Raw genomic sequence first — 21,971 nt, 5'->3', positions numbered from 1 at the left:
GGTACAGAGAGCCTGAAAGTGTAAGGATAGCCTGTACATCATCCAGGTTATATGTATTTTAACTCCCCTTCCCCCTCAGGTTTACTTTAGACATTTAATAAGGGTGCTGGTGAGAGAATGAGGGGTAAGAGTTCTGTGGGAGGGGGGTTATATAAAAGCAGGGGGGCTGATTAGGGGTGTAGGTGGGTTATAGCAGTTCACTGAGGGTTGGGAAGAAGGTGTGAGAATTGACTGAGGCTGCTAGTATTTTGGTGCAGAGAGCAGGACTGCTAGAAGCAGGGTGGAGGGAAGTTATGCAGTGGGGATGGAGGAAAGCTACTCACTTTTGAATTGTCCTGCTCTCTCTGCTCTCTTCTATGACGTGTGGGAGGCGGAGCTTAGCTCAGTTTAGCTGGCCAGCATGGATCCTCTCTCCCCCAGCTGCCGGATGTGCACTATCAGGGGAGGACTGGCCCAGGGGGACGGGGGGCAATTGCCCCCCGGGCCGCCCGAATCTTAAGTAATTAGGGCCAGCCGCTGCTATACGCAGCGGCCGCAGACATACCACAGGTGAAAGGTTCACAGTGGGGATCGCAACCTCGCGCGATATTTCCCGGCAAGTTGAAGTATCCAATCAGAGAAGGGGCTGAGGCGGCCGGCCGTGGTGTGCCCTTGTGCGTGGCTGCGCCTGCGGTGGATGTGAGCGGCACAAGGACACAAATAGCTTAGATCCTCTCCGGCCCGGTGGGTTGACCCTGCTTGACTCCGCCCCCCGCCTGGAGCCATTCCCGCCCACAACGTGCTGCTGTGCCTGCGGTGTCATCGGAGTGAGCTGTCTCACTCTTCATCTTTCTGTGCTGGGGGGGCTGGGGGCCTGGAGCTGTGGCTACGAGTGGCTGGCTGGAGGAGTCGGACACAGTCCTCCCCTGTGCTTCTGTGCCTGAGGTGTCGTCGGAGTGAGCTGTCTCACTCTTCAGCTTTCTGTGCTGGGGGGGGGGGGGGGGGCTGGGGGCCTGGAGCTGCAGCTATGAGTGGCAGGCTGGCTGTCCTGGCTGGAGGAGTCGGACACTCTGGGGGCTGAGAGTCGGAGATGCCACCTATAGCTGCTTGCTGCTGTGGAGGAGGAGGGGGTGTTGGACTGAGGAGACAGGAGGATAGAGGAGGTCGGGTCCAGGTTGCAAGAGGAGAAGGTGGTTTTTATAAATTTTGTTTCTGTACTTCTTCTCCCTTCTTGTCACTGAGTTACTCACACTTTGCTGCCTGCCTGCCTGCTACTGCTGTCAAATTCAATTCTCTGCCCAGGCCAGTGCCCTCTGAGTGGTTTTTTTTTTTGTGTGATAATCATCCCCATTCTGACCCTGGCCTGAGGGGAACGTTTTTTCTTCTTGTGGTGTGATTGGCGGCAGGGGAGGGGGGAGGCAGGCAGTTAGGCACTGTCAAACAGGTAGTTGGAAGGGGGGGGGGGGGGTAGGTGTCAGACAAGTAGTTTGTATGGTGGGTGGGCAGGAGTGGGGTTAGGCATCACCAGGTAGGTAGGTTTGTGTGTGTGTGGGGGGGGGGGTGGGTTGTTTAAAGGAGTTATCAGGCATTTTTAATGAAATAAGTGCTACTTACCCGGGGCTTCCTCCAGCCCCACGCTCCCAGCATGTCCCTCGCCGCAGCTCTGCAGTCAGCCATTCGCTGCCGTTGCCTCCCAGTCCCCGGCGATGGCACCAGTCCGACCTGGATGTCGGCCTGGACTGCGCCTGTGCGGGCAGCACTGTCAATCACCGCCACGTGGACCGGAGTGTACTGCACAGGCGCAGTAGTTCAGCGTCTGCACAGTGCGCTCTGGTCTATGTGGCGGTGATTGACAGCGCCGCTCGCACAGGCGCAGTGTGTGTGTGTGTGTGTGTGTGTGTGTGTGTGTGTGTGTGTGTGTGTTCGTGTGTGTGTGTGTGTGTGTGTTCGTGTGTGTGTGTGTTCGTGTGTGTGTGTGTGTGTGTGTGTGTTCGTGTGTGTGTGTGTGTTCGTGTGTGTGTGTGTGTTCGTGTGTGTGTGTGTGTGTGTGTGTTCGTGTGTGTGTGTGTGTGTTCGTGTGTGTGTGTGTGTGTGTGTGTGTGTTAGTCATCACAATTTGAAGATTTGCACACAAGAAAGATATGGCTTTGGGCTGGGGATGCCGTGAAACGGGCCTCTAGTTTGTGTTGTCCCCCCAGGCCAAAAGGTCCCAGTCCTCCCCTGTGCACTATTATGGTGAAGGCAGAGGGACGGAGCTATTGATGTCTAGAGGCAGGGCTTATGTCAAACAAGAATCCTCTCGGCTATCCCCCAGCCACCGCTGTACTGTGAATTGCTGGGGCTGGCAGAGAGAGCAGAGAACTCACGCTGAGTGCCTGTGAGGGGCGGTGCTGACTCTCTGTCTCTGTGACACATGATGCGATGTCCGGCGGGGGGTGGAATTACTGAGCCACAAGCAGTCTGTCTGTGGCTGCTTAGGAAGGTATAGAGGTGGGAGAGAGCATGCTTGCTCCATGTCTATTAGCCGGGGGCGGAGCTGGCCCGCAGCGAAGAAACAGGAGCCTGAAAGCGCGGCTGTCAGCTCCGTTCCTGGCAAGGAGAAGAATAATTAAAAATCTAATGTTGTTGTAGATGCAGGTGGCGCCTTATAACGCCCATGTCGCCCTAGGCGACGGTTTGTACTGCCTGTCCCTCCAGGTGCCCCTGCTGGTCAAGATAATTCTCTATGCTTTGTAAAGGCCTGACGAAGGGTCAATAACCCGAAACGGACTAGTGTCGTCGCCTGAACTAAAATTACTTTTTTTCATCAAACAAAGCAGACAGTGTCTATGATCTGCTTTTTGTATTGCTTTTTTATGTCTGTACCACAAATTCTTCTGCTGTTTTACAAATAATTTTCTACCTTTTTGAAGAAGAAAAATAATTTTTTTGTGGATATAATAAAGTGTGAAACTAAAATTTTAGAAAAAGATTGCTATTTTGTGGCTTCACTTGATTTAAATCGATCCTCCTATAAAGAAACCTGGTACTATTTGAGCATAGTGGTGTGCTCAAGTGTGGATCGTTACACTAATAAGAGCTCCTTTTCTGTTACCTGGGATTCATTCCCAACCATATTGAAACACAAGATAAAGGCAATCACCTCACTTTTTCAAAAATGGATCAGAGTTGGGTTAGTAACGACCAGCCTGCCACCGCTGATGTCACAGACTGATGCCAGAAATATACCAATTCATGCTGCTTCAGTTACCCCAGACACGGGCTGCCACCACAATAATACAAAAGATCAGAGCAAAGAATACAAAACAATAATGGCTTCCATGGAGAAACAGGAATATTAACAAAAAGAAGAAAACAAAGCTTCAATGTTCAGCTCAGAATACTAATAACACCCCATAGGCCGCCTATTGTATTGCAAATTTATTGAGGGAATGTACAGTATTCCAAAACATAAAACCAATTAAAACATTAAAATCTTTTTTTTTTCCGGTCCAGTTTTGCCCCCTCAGTGGCAAATCTGTACCTTGGGTGGTGGGAGCACGAGGTTGTTTGGTGCCAAGAGACCACCACATTGTAGGGTGGTACCGGATCATCGATGACTTGTTCATCTTGTACATATGTACCTGCTAGCGAGTTCATGAGTACTGTTAATCAAAGGATATTCAGTATCAAAGAATATCAATTGGAAGACAACATCTGTAATTTTCATGTTGCAGTACTCATGCGGGAAACAATATGTTGGGCAGTAGAGAAACCAGCGAAAGACCCACTTATAAAAACATGTATCAATAAGGAATCTTGCAAAAAATGTTCTTGGAACAAGGAAAGTCAGTCACGGCAATAGCAGCACATGCATTTCATACACATAAGAGTTCCCGGAAATGTGGTTTACACCACATCAGGCAGGATATTGGAGGAGGAGACATTATCCAGGGCCGGGCCGAGGCAGAGGCTGAAGAGGCTCCAGCCTAAGGGCGCAGTGCAGGAGGGGGTGCACAATTAATTCTGCTGTCATTCCCAATTGTGTTTAAAGCACAAAGAAATAAGAAAAGGGCATACATAGCAGTGACTGCAAGCCAGATAACTAGAGATTAGGTTTGGGGATTTTGGGGGCCCTAGGGCGCCTCTTAGTCTAATAGCAATTCGTGTGTGACAGCTGGGGTGGGAGGGATGGATGGGCGCACTTTGCTGTCTTAGCCTTGGGTGCTGAAGGACCTTTTCCCGGCTCTGACATTACCACCAGCAAACTACTCACAGCTGAAGGGAAAGGGATCCATGGGGTACAAAATAGGAGTCCATTGGGACTTAATGAGGAATACAGCTTTGTGTGCATCCTTCCCAGATAAGCAGAGATTGCCTAAGATGGTTCTGATGTGACCTGGTGACAAACTTACGTTTTCAGTATCATATTATTAGCTTCATGTAACATTGTTCTCGTCTTCTCTTTCCTTCTGCTTGTTCATACCTATTCACAGATTCTGCGTGTTCTCCTATTATGCATGTCCTCCAAATGGCAGCTCTACATCTCCAGTCTGGGGACTACTGCTATTTCTGCTACTTCGACTTCTTTTTAAAACAACAATAATGATAAGAATATTTTTAGTCGACAGAGTGCAGGTTATTCCACAAACAGATGCTACAGTTAGCATATTCACCACTAGATGGCGAATAGGAAGTGATGATGTCCCACACTCAACAGGAAGAGAAGCTTCAGGAAGTGGAGAGAACACGCGGCTGGCAAAGGTGATTGTGTGACTTTTAGTACATATTGGGCATAGCAGAGGTTGGGATGGACATATTTGTTATATATCGGGCGGAGCAGAGGTCGGGGTGGACATACTTGTTATATATTGGGCAGAGGTCGGGGTGGACATACTTGTTATATATTGGGCAGAGCAGAGGTCGGGGTGGACATACTTGTTATATATTGGGCAGAGGTCGGGGTGGACATACTTGTTATATATTGGGCAGAGCAGAGGTCGGGGTGGACATACTTGTTATATATTGGGCAGAGCAGAGGTCGGGGTGGACATTCTTGTTATATATTGGGCAGAGCAGAGGTCGGGGTGGACATACTTGTTATATATTGGGCAGAGCAGAGGTCGGGGTGGACATACTTGTTATATATTGGGCAGAGCAGAGGTCGGGGTGGACATTCTTGTTATATATTGGGCAGAGCAGAGGTCGGGGTGGACATTCTTGTTATATATTGGGCAGAGCAGAGGTCGGGGTGGACATACTTGTTATATATTGGGCAGAGCAGAGGTTGAGGTGGACATAGTTGTTATATATTGGGCAGAGCGGAGGTCGGGGTGGACATACTTGCTATATATTGGGCAGAGCGGAGGTCGGGGTGGACATACTTGCTATATATTGGGCAGAGCAGAGGTCGGGGTGGACATACTTGTTATATATTGGGCAGAGCAGAGGTCGGGGTGGACATACTTGTTATATATTGGGCAGAGCAGAGGTCAGGGTGGACATACTTGTTATATATTGGGCAGAGCAGAGGTCGGGTGGACATACTTGTTATATATTGGGCAGAGCAGAGGTTGGGGTGGACATAGTTGTTATATATTGGGCAGAGCAGAGGTTGGGGTGGACATAGTTGTTATATATTGGGCAGAGCGGAGGTCGGGGTGGACATACTTGTTATATATTGGGCAGAGCAGAGGTTGGGGTGGACATAGTTGTTATATATTGGGCAGAGCAGAGGTTGGGGTGGACATAGTTGTTATATATTGGGCAGAGCGGAGGTCGGGGTGGACATACTTGTTATATATTGGGCAGAGCAGAGGTTGGGGTGGACATAGTTGTTATATATTGGGCAGGGCAGAGGTCGGGGTGGACATACTTGTTATATATTGGGCAGAGCAGAGGTCGGGGTGGACATACGTGTTATATATTGGGCAGAGCAGAGGTTGGGGTGGACATAGTTGTTATATATTGGGCAGAGCAGAAGTCGGGGTGGTCATACTTGTTATATATTGGGCAGAGCAGAGGTCGGGGTGGACATACTTGCTATATATTGGGCAGAGCAGATGTTGTGGAGGACTTGCTTGTTGCGGTAGAAAAGGTAGAAAATTCTTTGTAAAACAGCAGAAGAATTTGTGGTACAGACATAAAAAAGCAATACAAAAAGCAGATCATAGACACTGTCTGCTTTGTTTGATGAAAAAAAGTAATTTTAGTTCAGGCGACGACACTAGTCCGTTTCGGGTTATTGACCCTTCGTCAGGCCCCCCCCCCGCCGTTCATCCTCTCTACACACACCACACACCACGCAGTGCATTGGGAAAAAGATTTCAGTTGAAACGCATTAAGCGTGAAAGGAGCCATAGGAAAACATGGGACTTACTTTGAAAATCAGTTTTCTTTCCGTTTTAACTGAGAGCAACTGATTTTGTAAAAGGGCCCCAAGTGTATATAAGCTGCTAGTCTTGTATATGTAGGCAGATCCCCCTTTAGTGTATATATAGGCAGATCCCCCCCTTTAGTGTATATATAGGCAGATATATACACCAAAGGGGGATCTGCCTATATATACACTAAAGGGGGGATCTGCCTACATATACAAGACTAGTAGCCTATATGCACTAAGGGGGGATCTATCTATTATAGGCAGATCCCCCCCCCCTTCCTTAGTGTATATAGGCTACTAGTCTTGTAGGCAGATCCCACCTTTAGTGTATATATATAAGGCAGATCCCCCCTTAGTGTATGGGTAGCACGGTGGCGTAGTGGTTAGCTCTCTCGCCTTGCAGCGATGGGTCCCTGGTTTGATTCCCGGCCAGGGCACTATCTGAAGGGGTTTGTATGTTCTCCCCGTGTCTGTGTGGGTTTCCTCCGGGCACTCTGGTTTCCTCCCACATCCCAAAAACATACAGATAAGTTAATTGGCTTCCCCCTAAAAAATTGGCCCTAGACTGTGATACATGCACTACATAATACATACATAGACATATGACTATGGTAGGGACTAGATTGTGAGCCCCTCTGAGGGACAGTTAGTGACAAGACAATATATACTCTGCACAGCGCTGTGTAATATGTCGGCGCTATAAATACTTAAATAAATAGTGTATATATAATATAAACACCAAGGGGGATCTGCCTACTATATATACACTAAAGGGGGGATTTGCATACATATACAAGACTAGTAGCCTATAAACACTTTAGGGGGGGGTCTAATCTGCCTATTATAAGCAGATCCCCCCATTAGTGTATATAGGCTACTCGTCTTGTAGGCAAGTCCCCTCCTTTAGTGTACATATATTAGGCAGATCCTTAGTGTGTGTATATATAATATATACACTAAGGGGGATCTGCCTATATGTACACTAAAGGGGGGATCTGCCTACATATACAAGACTAGTAGAGCCTATATACACTAAGGAGGGGGATCTGCCTACTATAGGCAGATCTCCCCCTTAGTGTATATAGGCTACTAGTGTAGGCAGATCCCCCCCTTTAGTGTGTATGTATATAGGCAGACCCCCCACTTAGTGTGTGTGTATACTTAGGCTACCAGATCCCCCTTTAGTTGCCTATAATATGCAGCAGCCAGCAGATAAGATTCCCAGCTGAGCTGACCGCTGTATGATCAAAGCTATATACATCCAGCCTCCCTGCCTTGACCTGGCTGTGTGTGGCAGTGGGTGACTGTCCCTCGAGACCCCGAGACCCGGGCTGGCCATCGCCCCAAGACCCCAACTGACTGGACAGACCATGTCACCAGCAAAAGTAAGGCTCCGCTCCCCATCCCATATATATATATACACACACACACACTTGTGCTGTCTGTTGTGTTACATTTTGCTTTGATCACAGGGTGGTCAGCTCAGCTGGGAATCTCATCTGCTGGCTGCTGCATATATATATACACACATCCCATGGCTGCTGCACTATATATATATATCTATCTATATCTATCTATATATATATATATATATATATATATATATATATATACATATATATATATATATATATATATATATAAATATATATATATATAAATATATATATATATATATGGGATGGGGAGCGGAGCCTTACTTTTGCTGGTGACATAGTCTGTCCAGTCAGTTGGGGTCTTGGGGCGATGGCCAGCCCGGGTCTCGGGGTCTCGAGGGACAGTCACCCACTGCCACACACAGCCAGGTCAAGGCAGGGAGGCTGGCCTGGCACACGGCGGGCTTCCATCCTCCTCCTATCATGCACGGGGCCAGCGGGGCGGAGACTATCACAGACACTGCCTCCAAGAGGCTGCAGGCTCCAGCACTTGTTTCTGGTCTTCGCCCCCATCACCCCCAGCGGCACCAGGGGGCGGAGCCAGAGGGAGACAGTCGCGCGGCAAGTGAGCAGATAAAAATAAACAATATGCGGCCGGGGGGCAGGAGAGCGGCGCGGCGCCCCCCCTGGAAGCCGGTGGCCCGGCGCCCTGAGCGATCGCTCCGGTCGCTCAGGTCAAAGGCTGGCCCTGGGGGTGGACATACTTGTTATATATTGGGCACAGCAGAGGTCGGGGTGGACATACTTGTTATATATTGGGCATAGCAGAGGTTGGGGTGGACATATTTGTTATATATTGGGCAGAGCAGAGGTCGGGGTGGACATACTTGTTATATAGTGGGCAGAGCAGAGGTCGGGGTGGACATATTTGTTATATATTGGGCAGAGCAGAGGTTGGGGTGGACATACTTGTTATATATTGGGCAGGGCAGAGGTCGGGGGGACATACTTGTTGTATATTGGGCATAGCAGAGGTCGGGGTGGACATATTTGTTATATATTGGGCAGAGCAGAGGTTGGGGTGGACATATTTGTTATATATTGGGCAGAGCAGAGGTCGGGGTGGACATACTTGTTATATAGTGGGCAGAGCAGAGGTCGGGGTGGACATATTTGTTATATATTGGGCAGAGCAGAGGTTGGGGTGGACATACTTGTTATATATTGGGCAGAGCAGAGGTCGGGGTGGACATACTTGTTATATATTGGGCAGAGGTCGGGGGGACATACTTGTTGTATATTGGGCATAGCAGAGGTCGGGGTGGACATATTTGTTATATATTGGGCAGAGCAGAGGTCAGGGTGGACATATTTGTTATATATTGGGCAGAGCAGAGGTCGGGGTGGACATACTTGTTATATATTGGGCAGAGCAGAGGTCGGGGTGGACACACTTGTTATATATTGGGCAGAGCAGAGGTCGGGGTGGACATACTTGTTATATATTGGGCAGAGCAGAGGTCGGGGTGGACGTACTTGTTATATATTGGGCAGAGCAGAGGTCAGGGTGGACGTACTTGTTGTATATTGGACAGAGCAGAGGTCGGGGTGGACATACTTGTTATATATTGGGCAGAGCAGAGGTCAGGGTGGACATACCTGTTATATATTGGGCAGAGCAGAGGTCGGGGTGCACATACTTGTTATATATTGGGCAGAGCAGAGGTCGGGTGGACATACTTGTTATACATTGGGCATAGCAGAGGTTGGGGTGGACATACTTGTTATATATTGGGCAGAGCAGAGGTCGGGGTGGACACACTTGTTATATATTGGGCAGAGGTCGGGTGGACATACTTGTTATACATTGGGCATAGCAGAGGTTGGGGTGGACATACTTGTTATATATTGGGCAGAGCAGAGGTCAGGGTGGACATACTTGTTATATATTGGGCAGGGCAGAGATCGGGGTGGACACACTTGTTATATATTGGGCAGAGCAGAGGTCGGGGTGGACACACTTGTTATATATTGGGCAGAGCAGAGGTCAGGGTGGACATACTTGTTATATATTGTGCAGAGCAGAGGTCGGGGTGGACATACTGGTTATATATTGGGCAGAGCAGAGGTCGGGGTGGACATACTTGTTATATATTGGGCAGGGCAGAGGTCGGGGTGGACATACTGGTTATATATTGGGCAGGGCAGAGGTCGGGGTGGACATACTTGTTATATATTGGGCAGAGCAGAGGTTTGGGTGGACATACTTGTTATATATTGGGCAGAGCAGAGGTCGGGGTGGACATACTTGTTATATATTGAGCAGAGCAGAGGTCGGGGTGGACATGCTTGTTATATATTGGGCAGAGCAGAGGTCGGGGTGGACATACTTGTTATATATTGGGCAGAGCAGAGGTCGGAGTGGACATACTTGTTATATATTGGGCAGAGCAGAGGTCGGGGTGGACATACTTGTTATATATTGGGAGAGCAGAGGTCGGGGTGGACATACTTCTTATATATTGGGCAGGGCAGAGGTCGGGGTGGACATACTTGTTATATATTGGGCGGAGCAGAGGTCGGGGTGGACATACTTGTTAGATATTGGGCGGAGCAGAGGTCGGGGTGGACATACTTGTTAGATATTGGGCAGAGCAGAGGTTGGGGTGGACATACTTCTTATATATTGGGCAGGGCAGAGGTCGGGGTGGACATACTTGTTATATATTGGGCGGAGCAGAGGTCGGGGTGGACATACTTGTTAGATATTGGGCGGAGCAGAGGTCGGGGTGGACATACTTGTTAGATATTGGGCAGAGCAGAGGTTGGGGTGGACATCCTTGTTATATATTGGGCAGAGCAGAGGTCGGGGTGGACATACTTGTTATATATTGGGCAGGGCAGAGGTCGGGGTGGACATACTTGTTAGATATTGGGCAGAGCAGAGGTTGGGGTGGACATCCTTGTTATATATTGGGCAGAGCAGAGGTCGGGGTGGACATACTTGTTATATATTGGGCAGAGCAGAGGTCGGGGTGGACATACTTGTTATATATTGGGCGGAGCAGAGGTCGGGGTGGACATACTTGTTAGATATTGGGCAGAGCAGAGGTTGGGGTGGACATCCTTGTTATATATTGGGCAGAGCAGAGGTCGGGGTGGACATACTTGTTATATATTGGGCAGGGCAGAGGTCGGGGTGGACATACTTGTTATATATTGGGCAGAGCAGAGGTCGGGGGGGGGACATACTTGTTAGATATTGGGCATAGCAGAGATCAGGGTGGGCATACTAGTTATTTGTTGGGCAGAGCAGAGGTCGGGGTGGACATACTTCTTATATATTGGGCAGGGCAGAGGTCGGGGTGGACATACTTGTTATATATTGGGCGGAGCAGAGGTCGGGGTGGACATACTTGTTATATATTGGGCAGAGCAGAGATCAGGGTGGACATACTTGTTATATATTTGGCAGAGCAGAGGTCGGGGTGGACATACTTGTTATATATTGGGCAGAGGTCAGGGTGGTCATACTTGTCATACATTGGGCATAGCAGAGGTTGGGGTGGACATACTTGTTATATATTGGGCAGAGCAGGGGTCGGGTGGACATAATTGTTATATATTACCTTATCTCTGGATTTCTATGACTTCTTATGCTGTAAATCATGCATCTATATACACATACACGCTAGAGGGAGCAGTGACTGGATTTATACCGTTGGGGGGGGGGGGGGGGTACTGCCCCAGCTGGGAGGTTTGTTGCTACGGCTCTTGGAGGGTTCGGAGTTAGTAGGTGAAGTACAGGTGGGCTCAGGTATGGTCATGATATGGAGCTGCAGTCCCCTCTGCCTAGTACATCAGGTGCCAGAGCCATAAGTAATGATAGTTTATAGCTAATTAGCTGCAGGCCTCTGCTCCTATCTCCCTCTGTCTCCAGCTGTTCTCTCCTCGCATCCTCATCCATCTACCGCTGCCGGCACTGCTGTAACCCAGGAATGTTTGAATGGAGAGGAGGAGAGAAGCACCAGATCAAGGAGCAGTTAAAAAAGTCCCCGCTAAAAATGGGTGCAATTGTTATTTATCGTAATATCGATAGCTGTTACACTATTTAGCAGGCGGTTGCAATTGAATTGAAATTTATCGTATTAATGTTAGCAGGGATCGGGGGTGTTAAGGTTAGGTGCCCACATGGGGATCTTAGGGTTAGGAACCACCAGGGGGTCTTAGGGATAGTCACCACTAGGGGATCTTAGGGCTAGGCACTACTAGATGGGTATTAGGCTTAGGCACCACCAGGGGGGTATTAGGCTTAGGCACCACCAGGGGGGTCTTGGGGTTAGGCGCCACCAGGGGAGGGTTCTGTGTGAGAGTAGGGAGAGGTTCGGTTGTACATTATCTTTAAATTTACCAATAATGTAATACCGCAATTAGATTATTTACTGTTTTTGTTGTCGTTGTTATTTAACGTTATTGTTAGTAATATTGTTATTTAAAGTGGTCTAACACCCAGCATTTCAACTTTGCTTTAAAAGATTGCTTACAGCTTAGAAACTATTATGCCAGATTTATTTTTTTAGCAGAAATTCACTGAATGGATTAAACATGACATTTTAGTGTCCTCCTCAGTGCTGAGGTTATTAGATACAAATGTATCTATTTACAATGTAAATAAACAAACACCTCTCTGAGAGAGCACAGAGGGCTTCCCAGACAGGCTTTTCAGAGGTCTATTTGCATTCCAAACAAAGATACATTTGTAGCTAAACCTCAGCACAGATGCGGATTTCTATCTGAATCCAAAACTAAAATGTCATGTTTAACCCATTCAGTGAATTTCTGCTTAAAAAAAATCTGGCATAATAGTTTCTAACCTGTAAGCAATCTTTTAAAGCAACTAAATTAGCTTGCGACATTTTCAAGTGTATGCCCAGATGATGAGCAAGGCACACTGGAAGAGAGGACTGAATGTGCAGGATACCACAGCTAATAGGATATTGTCACCCCCTAGCACATTCTATTCTTTTTATTGCTCTGTTTATTACTGCTAATTTCTTACAGCTATATTTTGTTGTCTTTTTCAGAACTGAGATCTGAACTCAAAGAACAAGAGAGGTGTGATCAGCAGTCTATGGAGGAGGGTGACATGATGAGGACCATTAAAGAAGAAGAAGAGATGTATGTGAGGAGTGATCAGCAGTCTATGGAGGAGGGTGACATGATGAGGACCATTAAAGAGGAAGAAGAAGAGACATATGTGAGGAGTGATCAGAAGTCTATGGAGGAGGGTGACATGGTGAGGACCATTAAAGAGGAAGAAGAAGATACATATGTGAGGAGTGACCAGCAGTCTATGGAGGAGGGAGACATGATGAGGACAATTAAACAGGACGAAGAAGAGACACGTGTGAGGAGTGATCAGCAGTCTATGGAGGAGGGAGACATGATGAGGACCATTAAAGAGGAAGAAGATACAAATGTGAGGAGTGACCAGCAGTCTATGGAGGAGGGAGATATGATGAGGACCAATGACGAGGAAGAAAATACATATGTGAGGCGTGATCAGTCTATGGAGGAGGTTGGCATGATGAGGACAATTAAAGAGGAAGAAGAAGAGACATATGTGAGGAGTGTTCAGTTGTCTGCAGAGCAGGGTGACATGATGAGGACAATTAAAGAGGAAGAAGAGAAGTATGTGAGGAGAGATCAGGAGTCCACGGAAGACGGTGACATGATGGGGACAACTATAGAGGAGGACCCTCTTACAAAAAATGAAAAAGGTGAGTAATCAACATTAAATATTGAATATCTCTAGTTATGACTGTGTCACTGCTCACAGACTGGCCATATTAGAGGTTATGCTACGTACTCATGTTAGACTTTTGTTAATTAAAACTAACTTTCTTGATTGTTTTTATATCTATCCATTATATGCAATGGCCCACTCAGGAATTGCATGTCATTCACATATTTTCCATGATTATGAATCAGACCCATTTCTGCTTTTTATGCACAATGCGCACATTTCTGATTCCAATGTATTTTTTTTTTTTTGCACCCAAAAATTACAACTGAACACAGAAAATGTGATGACAGATCGCAGCCAACCCCGTGAGATCATGACAAGTGTGCTCCCTGCCTGAGTCTCTAGAAGGGTGTAAGCTGGGGGGTGTTCTGTAAGATGCACGGCCACTCGTGCTGCAGACAAATCATGACAAGTGTGCCCCCTGCCTGAGTCTCTAGAAGGGTGTAAGCTGGGGGGGGGTCTGTAAGATGCACGGCCGCTTGTGCTGCAGACAAATGATGACAAGTGTGCTACCTGCCTGAGTCTCTAGAAGGGTGTAAGCTGGGGGGTGTTCTGTAAGACGCACGGTCGCTTGTGTTGCAGACAAATCATGACAAGTGTGCTACCTGCCTGAGTCTCTAGAAGGGTGTAAGCTGGGGGGTGTTCTGTAAGACGCACGGCCGCTTGTGCTGCAGAGAAATCATGACAAGTGTGCTACCTGCCTGAGTCTCTAGAAGGGTATAAGGTGGGGGGTGTTCTGTAAGATGCATGGCCACTTGTGCTGCAGACAAATCATGACAAGTGTGCTTCTTGCCTGAGTCTCTAGTCTGCGGGGCGTTCTGATTATGCGCAGCCGCACGGCTGCGCATGGTTTTTTAAACCTAATTTTTTTTAAAGTAGCTAGCCTAGCGCTAGCTACATGATACCCCCCTCCCTGCCGCATCCCTCCCACCCCCCCAATCGCCACCGGCGCCTATGCCCGTCAGGAAATCCCGTTGTGAACAGGATTTCCTTGAGGGCTTTCCTCATCGCCATGACGACAAACGGAATGATGCCAATGACGTTGTGACGTCGTAGGGAGTCCCGATCCACCCCTCAGCGCTGCCTGGTACTGATTGGCCAGGCTGCGCACGGGGTCTGGGGGGGGGGGCCAATAACGCGGTGGGTAGCGGCGGATCGGCGGCGATCGGAGAAACACGCAGCTAGCAAAGTGCTAGCTGCGTCTTTCAAAAAAAAAATTATTCAAATCGGCCCAGCAGGGCCTGAGCAGTGGCCTCTGGCGTCTCTGGACGAGCCGAGTTCAAACAAGGCATTTCCAGGGTGAGTGTTGTCCTTGATAATGTTTTTGGCCCTTCTCACGCTGCGAGTATTATACAAAAGTTCCAGTGATGGTAGTTCAGTGCCAATAATGGCTTCTGCTGTTTTAACAACTCGCTGCAGGGCTTCTCTAGTAGCCTTCGTGCAGCTGTTGTACCAGGCTGTCATGCAATTGGTCAGAACGCTTTCTATAGTGCATCTGTAGAAATTAACCAGCAGCTTCTGTGGGAGGTTAGCGCTCCTTAGTTTCCTCAGAAAGTAGAGGCGGCGTTGTGCTTTGCCAGTTAGAGCTACAGCATTGTCAGCCCAGGACAGGTTCTCTGCGATGGTGACTCCCAAAAATTTGAAGCTGGAAACTCTCTCCACAGCCTCTGCATTGATCATTAGCGGTAGGTGAGTGGTCTTTTTGGTGGTCCTAAAGTCCAGAATAATTTCTTTGGTCTTCTTTGTATTTAATAACAGGTTGTTAATGTCGCACCATGCAGTCAGGTTCCTAACTTCTTCTCTGTATGCAGCTTCCTCATTGTCTGATATAAGCCCAATGACAGTCGTATCATCTGCAAACTTAACAATTATGTTTGAGGTATGGATAGGCTGGCAGTCATGGATGAAAAGTGCATAGAGGAGAGGGCTTAATACACAGCCCTGTGGCCGCCAGTGCTCAGGGTAAGAATAAACATACATATATCCAGGCACATCGCCTCTAGTTAGGACATTAAATACATTTTTAGGGAAAGGGAGGTGCTGAAGGGGGTGTGGCTAGAAACAGCAAAAATCAATTAACCCTTCGCACACTCACATGCAAATGTTCAAACAAATGCATTCACAGATTTACTCATCCAGGCACAACTGTTATCCCTACAGCTAAATTAAAAGCCAGCGTTTTAGTTCACAGAAGAATGCATTCTTATGCTTAGTCACCTATACTGCGCAGAAGTACCCAGGTAAACATAGGTGTCCTAACTCTGGCCCTGTAACATGCATAGTGCAGACATGCAATGAACAGGTACTTCTGCGCAGTATAGGTGACTAAGCATAAGAATGCATTCTTCTGTGAACTAAAACCCTGGCTTTTAATTTAGCTGTAGGGATAACAGTTGTGCCTGGATGAGTAAATCTGTGAATGCATTTGTTTGAACATTTGCATGTGAGTGTGCGAAGGGTTAATTGATTAGTGCTCAGGGTAAGGGTGGAGGATGTCTGTTTTCCTAGTCTGACAGTTTGAGGGCGATTAGTAAGGAAGTCCAATAACCAAGTACATATGGAGGGAGCAAGACCTAGTGCATGGAGTTTGTTGGTCAGCTGGCTAGGTACGATGGTGTTAAATGCTGAGCTGTAGTCAACAAAGACAAATCATGACAAGTGTGCTCTCTGCCTGAGTCTCTAGAAGGGTGTAAGCTGGGGGTGTTCTGTAAGATGCACGGCCACTTGTGCTGCAGACAAATCATGACAAGTGTGCTCCCTGCCTGAGTCTCTAGAAGGGTGTAAGCTGGGGGTGTTCTGTTAGATGCACGGCCACTTGTGCTGCAGACAAATCATGACAAGTGTGCCCCCTGCCTGAGTCTCTAGAAGGGTGTAAGCTGGGGGGGTGTTCTGTAAGACGCACGGCCACTTGTGCTGCAGACAAATCATGACAAGTGTGCTCCCTGCCTGAGTCTCTAGAAGGGTGTAAGCTGGGGGGTGTTCTGTAAGACGCACGGCCACTTGTGCTGCGGACAAATCATGACAAGTGTGCTCCCTGCCTGAGTCTCTAGAAGGGTGTGCGCTGGGGGGTGTTCTGTAAGATGCACGACCACTTGTGCTGCAGACAAATCATGACAAGTGTGCTCCCTGCCTGAGTCTCTAGAAGGGTGTAAGCTTGGGGGTGTTCTGTAAGACACACAGACACTTGTGCTGCAGACAAATCATGACTAGTGTGCCCCCTGCCTGACTCTCTCATGACAAGTGTGACACTAAGACCCGCCCCTGCCACACCCTTAGTCATGCCCCTTCCACACTGTGGACACTTTTCACGGCCGTGTATTGATTACCGAGGCCTGAATAAGATTACAGTAAAGAATCGCTATCCATTACCTTTGATAGACGATTTATTCACGCAGGTCACCAACGCTAAGATCTTCTCGAAATTGGATTTGCGGGGGGCATACAACCTGGTGCGAATTAGAAAGGGCGATGAATGGAAGACGGCCTTTATCACGCCCGACGGGCATTACGAGTACCTGGTGATGCCCTTCGGGCTGTGTAATGCCCCGGCCGTTTTTCAAGAACTAATTAATGAGGTATTCATGGAGGTGTTGGGCAAATTTGTTCTAGTATACCTAGATGATATACTTATTTTCTCAAACAACCTCTCTGAGCACAGGACACACGTCAAGTTTGTGCTGAACAAGCTAAGACTGAACATGCTTTACGCCAAATTGGAGAAATGCATCTTTGAGAAAACTTCTGTCGCTTTTTTGGGGTACATAATTTCCACCTCGGGTCTTTCGATGGATCCTGCTAAGGTCTCTGCTGTGTTAGAATGGCCTCAGCCAGTGGGCCTGAAATCCCTTCAGAGATTTTTAGGATTTGCTAATTACTATAGAAGGTTCATAAAGGGATATTCCACTGTCATAGCACCCCTTACCAGTCTCACTAAAAAAAGGGCAGATACTAAACACTGGTCCCCAGAGGCTCTGGTTGCTTTCTCCACTTTAAAAGAGCTGTTTTGCTCTGCGCCCATTCTGAGACACGTGGACACCTCTTTCCCCTTCATTGTTGAGGTAGACGCCTCAGAGGTTGGAGTAGGGGCTGTGCTGTCTCAGCGTTCTGGGTTGCAGGGAAGATTACACCCGTGTGCCTATTTTTCGCGTAGGTTTTCACCAGCAGGGAAAAACTACGATATAGGCAACAGGGAACTGCTGGCGATTAAATTGGCCTTCGAAGAATGGCGCCATTGGCTAGAAGGAGCAGAACATACTATTACGGTTTACACAGATCACAAAAATTTGGAATACATTGAGGGGGCTAAGAGACTGAGTCCCCGTCAGGCTCGGTGGTCTTTGTTTTTCTCGAGATTTAGATTTGTAATTACGTACACTCCGGGTAGTAAAAACATTAAAGCAGATGCTTTGTCCAGATGCTTTGAGCCAGAGACAGCACAGCCCTCAGACCCAGAGACCATTATCCCACAGAGAGTAGTGTTGGCAGCCACAGAGACCTGGAAAAACTGGATGGAGACTTTAAGTCCCTTCCAGCAGGATGTCCCTGAAGGAAAGCCTGAAGGGGTGATGTTTGTACCACTGCCATTTCGTCTCCAGATATTGCAGATGTTACACTCCCACAAAAATGCTGGACATCCTGGGGCCGCCAGAACACAGGACCTTGTTGCTAGGTGTGCTTGGTGGCCTTCTTTGGCAACAGACTGCAAGGAGTATGTAAGAGAATGTGCAGTATGTGCAAAGAGTAAACCCTCCCGTCTGGCACCTGTAGGAACGTTGCAGCCTTTGCCCACCTCGAGTGAACCGTGGACCCACTTGTCCATGGATTTTGTTGGGGAACTTCCGAAGTCTGAGGGCATGTCGGTCATTTGGGTGGTAGTCGACCGCTTCAGTAAAATGGCCCATTTTGTGCCCTTGAAAGGACTCCCCTCGGCCCAGGAACTGGCCGATCTTTTCATCATCCACGTTTTCCGACTACATGGTATTCCGGAAAACATAGTGTCAGATCGGGGAGTCCAATTTATTTCAAGATTTTGGAGGGCATTTTGTCACCAAATGGGCATGGAACTGTCATTTTCATCGGGCTACCACCCACAGATCAATGGTCAGACTGAGCGAGTGAATCAGTCATTAGAACAGTTTTTAAGATGTTATGTTGCGGATGCGCAAAATGATTGGGTCAAGTTCTTGCCGTACGCGGAATTTGCGCACAATAATTTGAAAAGCTCTTCCTATGGATTTTCGCCATTCCAGGTGGTAACTGGAAAGTTGCCCGAGTTCTCCCCATTACCAGTAGCTTCCACTCCGTTTCCAGCTCTGGAGGCCTGGCAAAAATCATTTAAGGACAATTGGGGGATTGTAAAGACTAATTTGGAAAGAGCTTTTCAAAGTCAGAAAGGTCAAGCTGACAAAAAACGTTCGTTAGAGTGGAAGTTCCAACCAGGAGATTTGGTTTGGGTATCCACCCGTCATTTGACCCTGAAACAACCCTCGCCCAAGTTGGGTCCCAGGTTTGTGGGTCCTTTTCCAGTTACCAGGAAGATCAACAATGTTACTTATGCCATTGATCTTCCTGCCAGCATGTGTGGGGTTAGATCCTTTCATGTGTCCCTGCTTAAACCCGCAGTCCATGTAGGTGCCACTCCTCCTCCTCCTGTGATGGTAGATGACCAACCTGAGTACGAAGTAGAGAAAATTTTAGACTCACATTTAGTACAGAACTCAGTACAATATCTGGTTCACTGGAAAGGGTATGGTATTGAGGAAAGAACATGGGTACCTGAATGTCGCATGCATGCGGACAAATTGAGAAGGGAGTTCCACGCTTTGTATCCTGTGAGAAAACGCGGAAAAGCCGCCGCAAGTACTCAGTGAGGGGGGGGGGGGGGTGGGTACTGTGAGAAAACGCGGAAAAGCCGCCGCAAGTACTCAGAGTGAGGCGGCTGATTCCGCGTCCAACATGGCGACTAACATGCAGGGGCACGCGTCCACTGGCCGGGCGGAGCGCGGAGAAAACGCCGCATGCCCTGTGGACAGGGCGGTGGAATCCGCGTCCGACGCGGCAGTCTGTGCGCATGGGCCTGATACTGACAGTGTGGCTGAACGCGGGGAAACCGCCGCATGCTCGGATGGCAGTGCGGCTGCCCCCACGTTCAAGCCGGTGGATACATTGCAAGACATGTCTGGTGTGGCTGGGACTGATAGTCCACACAGGTTCAGAAGGACGCGCGCGCGCTGAGAGGCAGAGTTTATATGACAGCCAGAAAAGAGTCAGCTGACCCAGCTGGTCAGCTGACATTTCCAGCAGTTCTCATTGGTCCAGCACTTAGGGGAGGCGCTGGAGAGCGCTATGGTATATATACTGGGTGCTGGTCATTTCTCTGGTGTCTGGCGTTGCGATCACTACGTGGTAGCACTCAGACCTTGTCAGTATCTGTGTTTATCTAGTCAGTTTCCAAGGTGTTGATGATCAAGGAGCTCACACCTTAGTCTAGGAATTCTGTTATTATCTATATTATCATCTAGATCAGTTTCCAAGGTGTTGATGACCAGGGAGCTCACACCTTAGCTTAGGCATTGTTGATTATTTGTTATGATCTTCTGCTTCCCTGACTATCCTTCTGATCTCTGACTTTGTACCTTTGCCATTCTGATACTCTGTTGCCAAACTCTGCTTGCCTTTAGACTTTGCATCTGTCTCCTGATTCTGTACTGTAACGATGAAGCACAGAGAGAATCTGATTACCAGTGATCTGCAGTATCACTGGGAATACAGATATATACCAGATTATATGTGATCTGCAGTATCACCGATAATCCGATATACAAGCTAACCTCTGTTCACCTGAGTAGAGTGTAGTGTTTTGGTGTAACAGTAACACTTAGAGGACAAGGCCTCAGTGCAGCAAGGAGTGCTGCACAGATTCCTTCCGCAGACCTGAGCTCTCCAAGACGGGAGGAGTCAGACTGACAGTAGGAAGGATTGTCTGAAAGTGACCCTCAGGAGGAAGGGTCGCTAACAGAGTGAGGAACCGCCTCTAACGGTAAGGTCGGTTCTCGAGGTCGGACAAGCCAGGTCGTACACACACGGACAGATACAGTACAAGATAAGAAGACAAAGGCGGAGTCAAAGTACAGGCAGGGTTCGGCAACGGGGTATCAGATATATCGAGGTACAGGATCAGGAGGCAGAAGCGGAGTCTAGGAACGAGCCGGGGTTCGGCAACAGAGTATCAGAAGTATCGAGGTACAAGATCAGAGTTCAGGGGGATAGTAAAGGCAGGCAAAGGTCATAACAGATAAACACAATCAAACTAGTACTTTAGCTATCAACAATTTAGCTAAGTGTAGGATGACAGCTCCAGCTGGTCCCGGCACACTTGCGGATCTGACTACGGATCTGGGTGCTCCCACGTAAGTGATCGCAACGCCAGACACTAGAGAAGTGACCAGCTAGCAGTATATATACACTGGTATCCTTCTAGCACCACCCTAAGTGCTGGACCAATGAGGAGTGAAGCCTGAGTCAGCTGACCACCCTGGTCAGCTGACTCATTTCTGCCTGCCATAAAATCCCTGTCTGAGTGCGCGCGCGCGTCACTCTAAAGCCAGAGGGACTACGAGTCCCAGCCACAGCAGCCCCGCTCTGCGGAGTATCCGCAGCGGGACCATGCGCGCTAACCGCCGCTTCCAACGCGGCGGTTTCTCCGCGCTCCACAGAACTCTGCACGGAGACAGCCGCCTCACACTGCGAGGAGGCGGCTGCCTCTCCGTGTGCGTCCCCACTGTGCGCGGAAAGAGCCGCCTGCCGCTGGCTCATGGCGGCGGCTCTTCCGCGTTTTCTCACATGTACCTTATCTGTCTGTGTGTTAACGACCTGGCCTGCCCGACCTCGAGAACTATCTTCCCTGTTAGAGATAGTTCACAAAGCTGTCAGTGACACTCCTCATTGGTGTCACTCACGTTCTGTCCTTCCCACTCTCAGCTTGACTCCTCCCCCGGGAGAGTCCAGGCTAACGGAAGGAACTTGTATCTGTGCAGTATTCCTTACTGCTTCTGTACCTGCTCCTGAGGTGCAGTCCTCAAAGTATTACTGTTGCACCAAACACTCACTTGTCACTCAGGTGTCCAGAGGTTAGAGATATATCTCATTATCGGTGATACTGCAGATCATCAATAATCTGGTATATATCTGCATTCTCGGTGATACCGCAGATCACCGGTAATCAGACCCTCTCTGTGTTACACCGATCGTTACAACCTGGTAGTAGTGGACTTCCTCCTCCCTTCTCCACAGCTTCTCTAATAGTGGTGGGCTTCCCCCCCTCCCTCCCCACAGCTTCCACCTTTCCCTCCTCCACAACTTCCATGGTGGTGGTGGGATTCCCCCCTCTCTCCCCAACAGCTTCCCTGGTGTTAATGGACTTCCCCTCACTCCCCAGCTTGATTGGTGG

General features: G+C 48.4%; 1 protein-coding gene across 1 annotated transcript in view; it reads left to right on the top strand.

Moving 5' to 3' along the window:
• The first annotated feature begins 4,683 nt into the window (after positions 1-4,683).
• Positions 4,684-21,971, top strand: part of LOC137537164 (zinc finger protein 850-like) — a 62,347-nt gene continuing 45,059 nt past the window's right edge. Inside the window, exons 1-2 of the mRNA XM_068259286.1 lie at positions 4,684-4,722; positions 12,801-13,496. Coding sequence (XP_068115387.1) covers positions 12,848-13,496 — 649 coding nt within the window. The 5' untranslated portion in view covers positions 4,684-4,722; positions 12,801-12,847. The remainder of the gene's footprint in view (positions 4,723-12,800; positions 13,497-21,971) is intronic.

This window comes from Hyperolius riggenbachi, chromosome 10 (assembly GCF_040937935.1).
Source record: "Hyperolius riggenbachi isolate aHypRig1 chromosome 10, aHypRig1.pri, whole genome shotgun sequence".
Lineage (NCBI taxonomy): Eukaryota > Metazoa > Chordata > Amphibia > Anura > Hyperoliidae > Hyperolius > Hyperolius riggenbachi.
The sequence above is the reverse complement of the archived record's forward strand: the minus strand, read 5'-3'. Positions and strand labels throughout refer to the sequence as shown.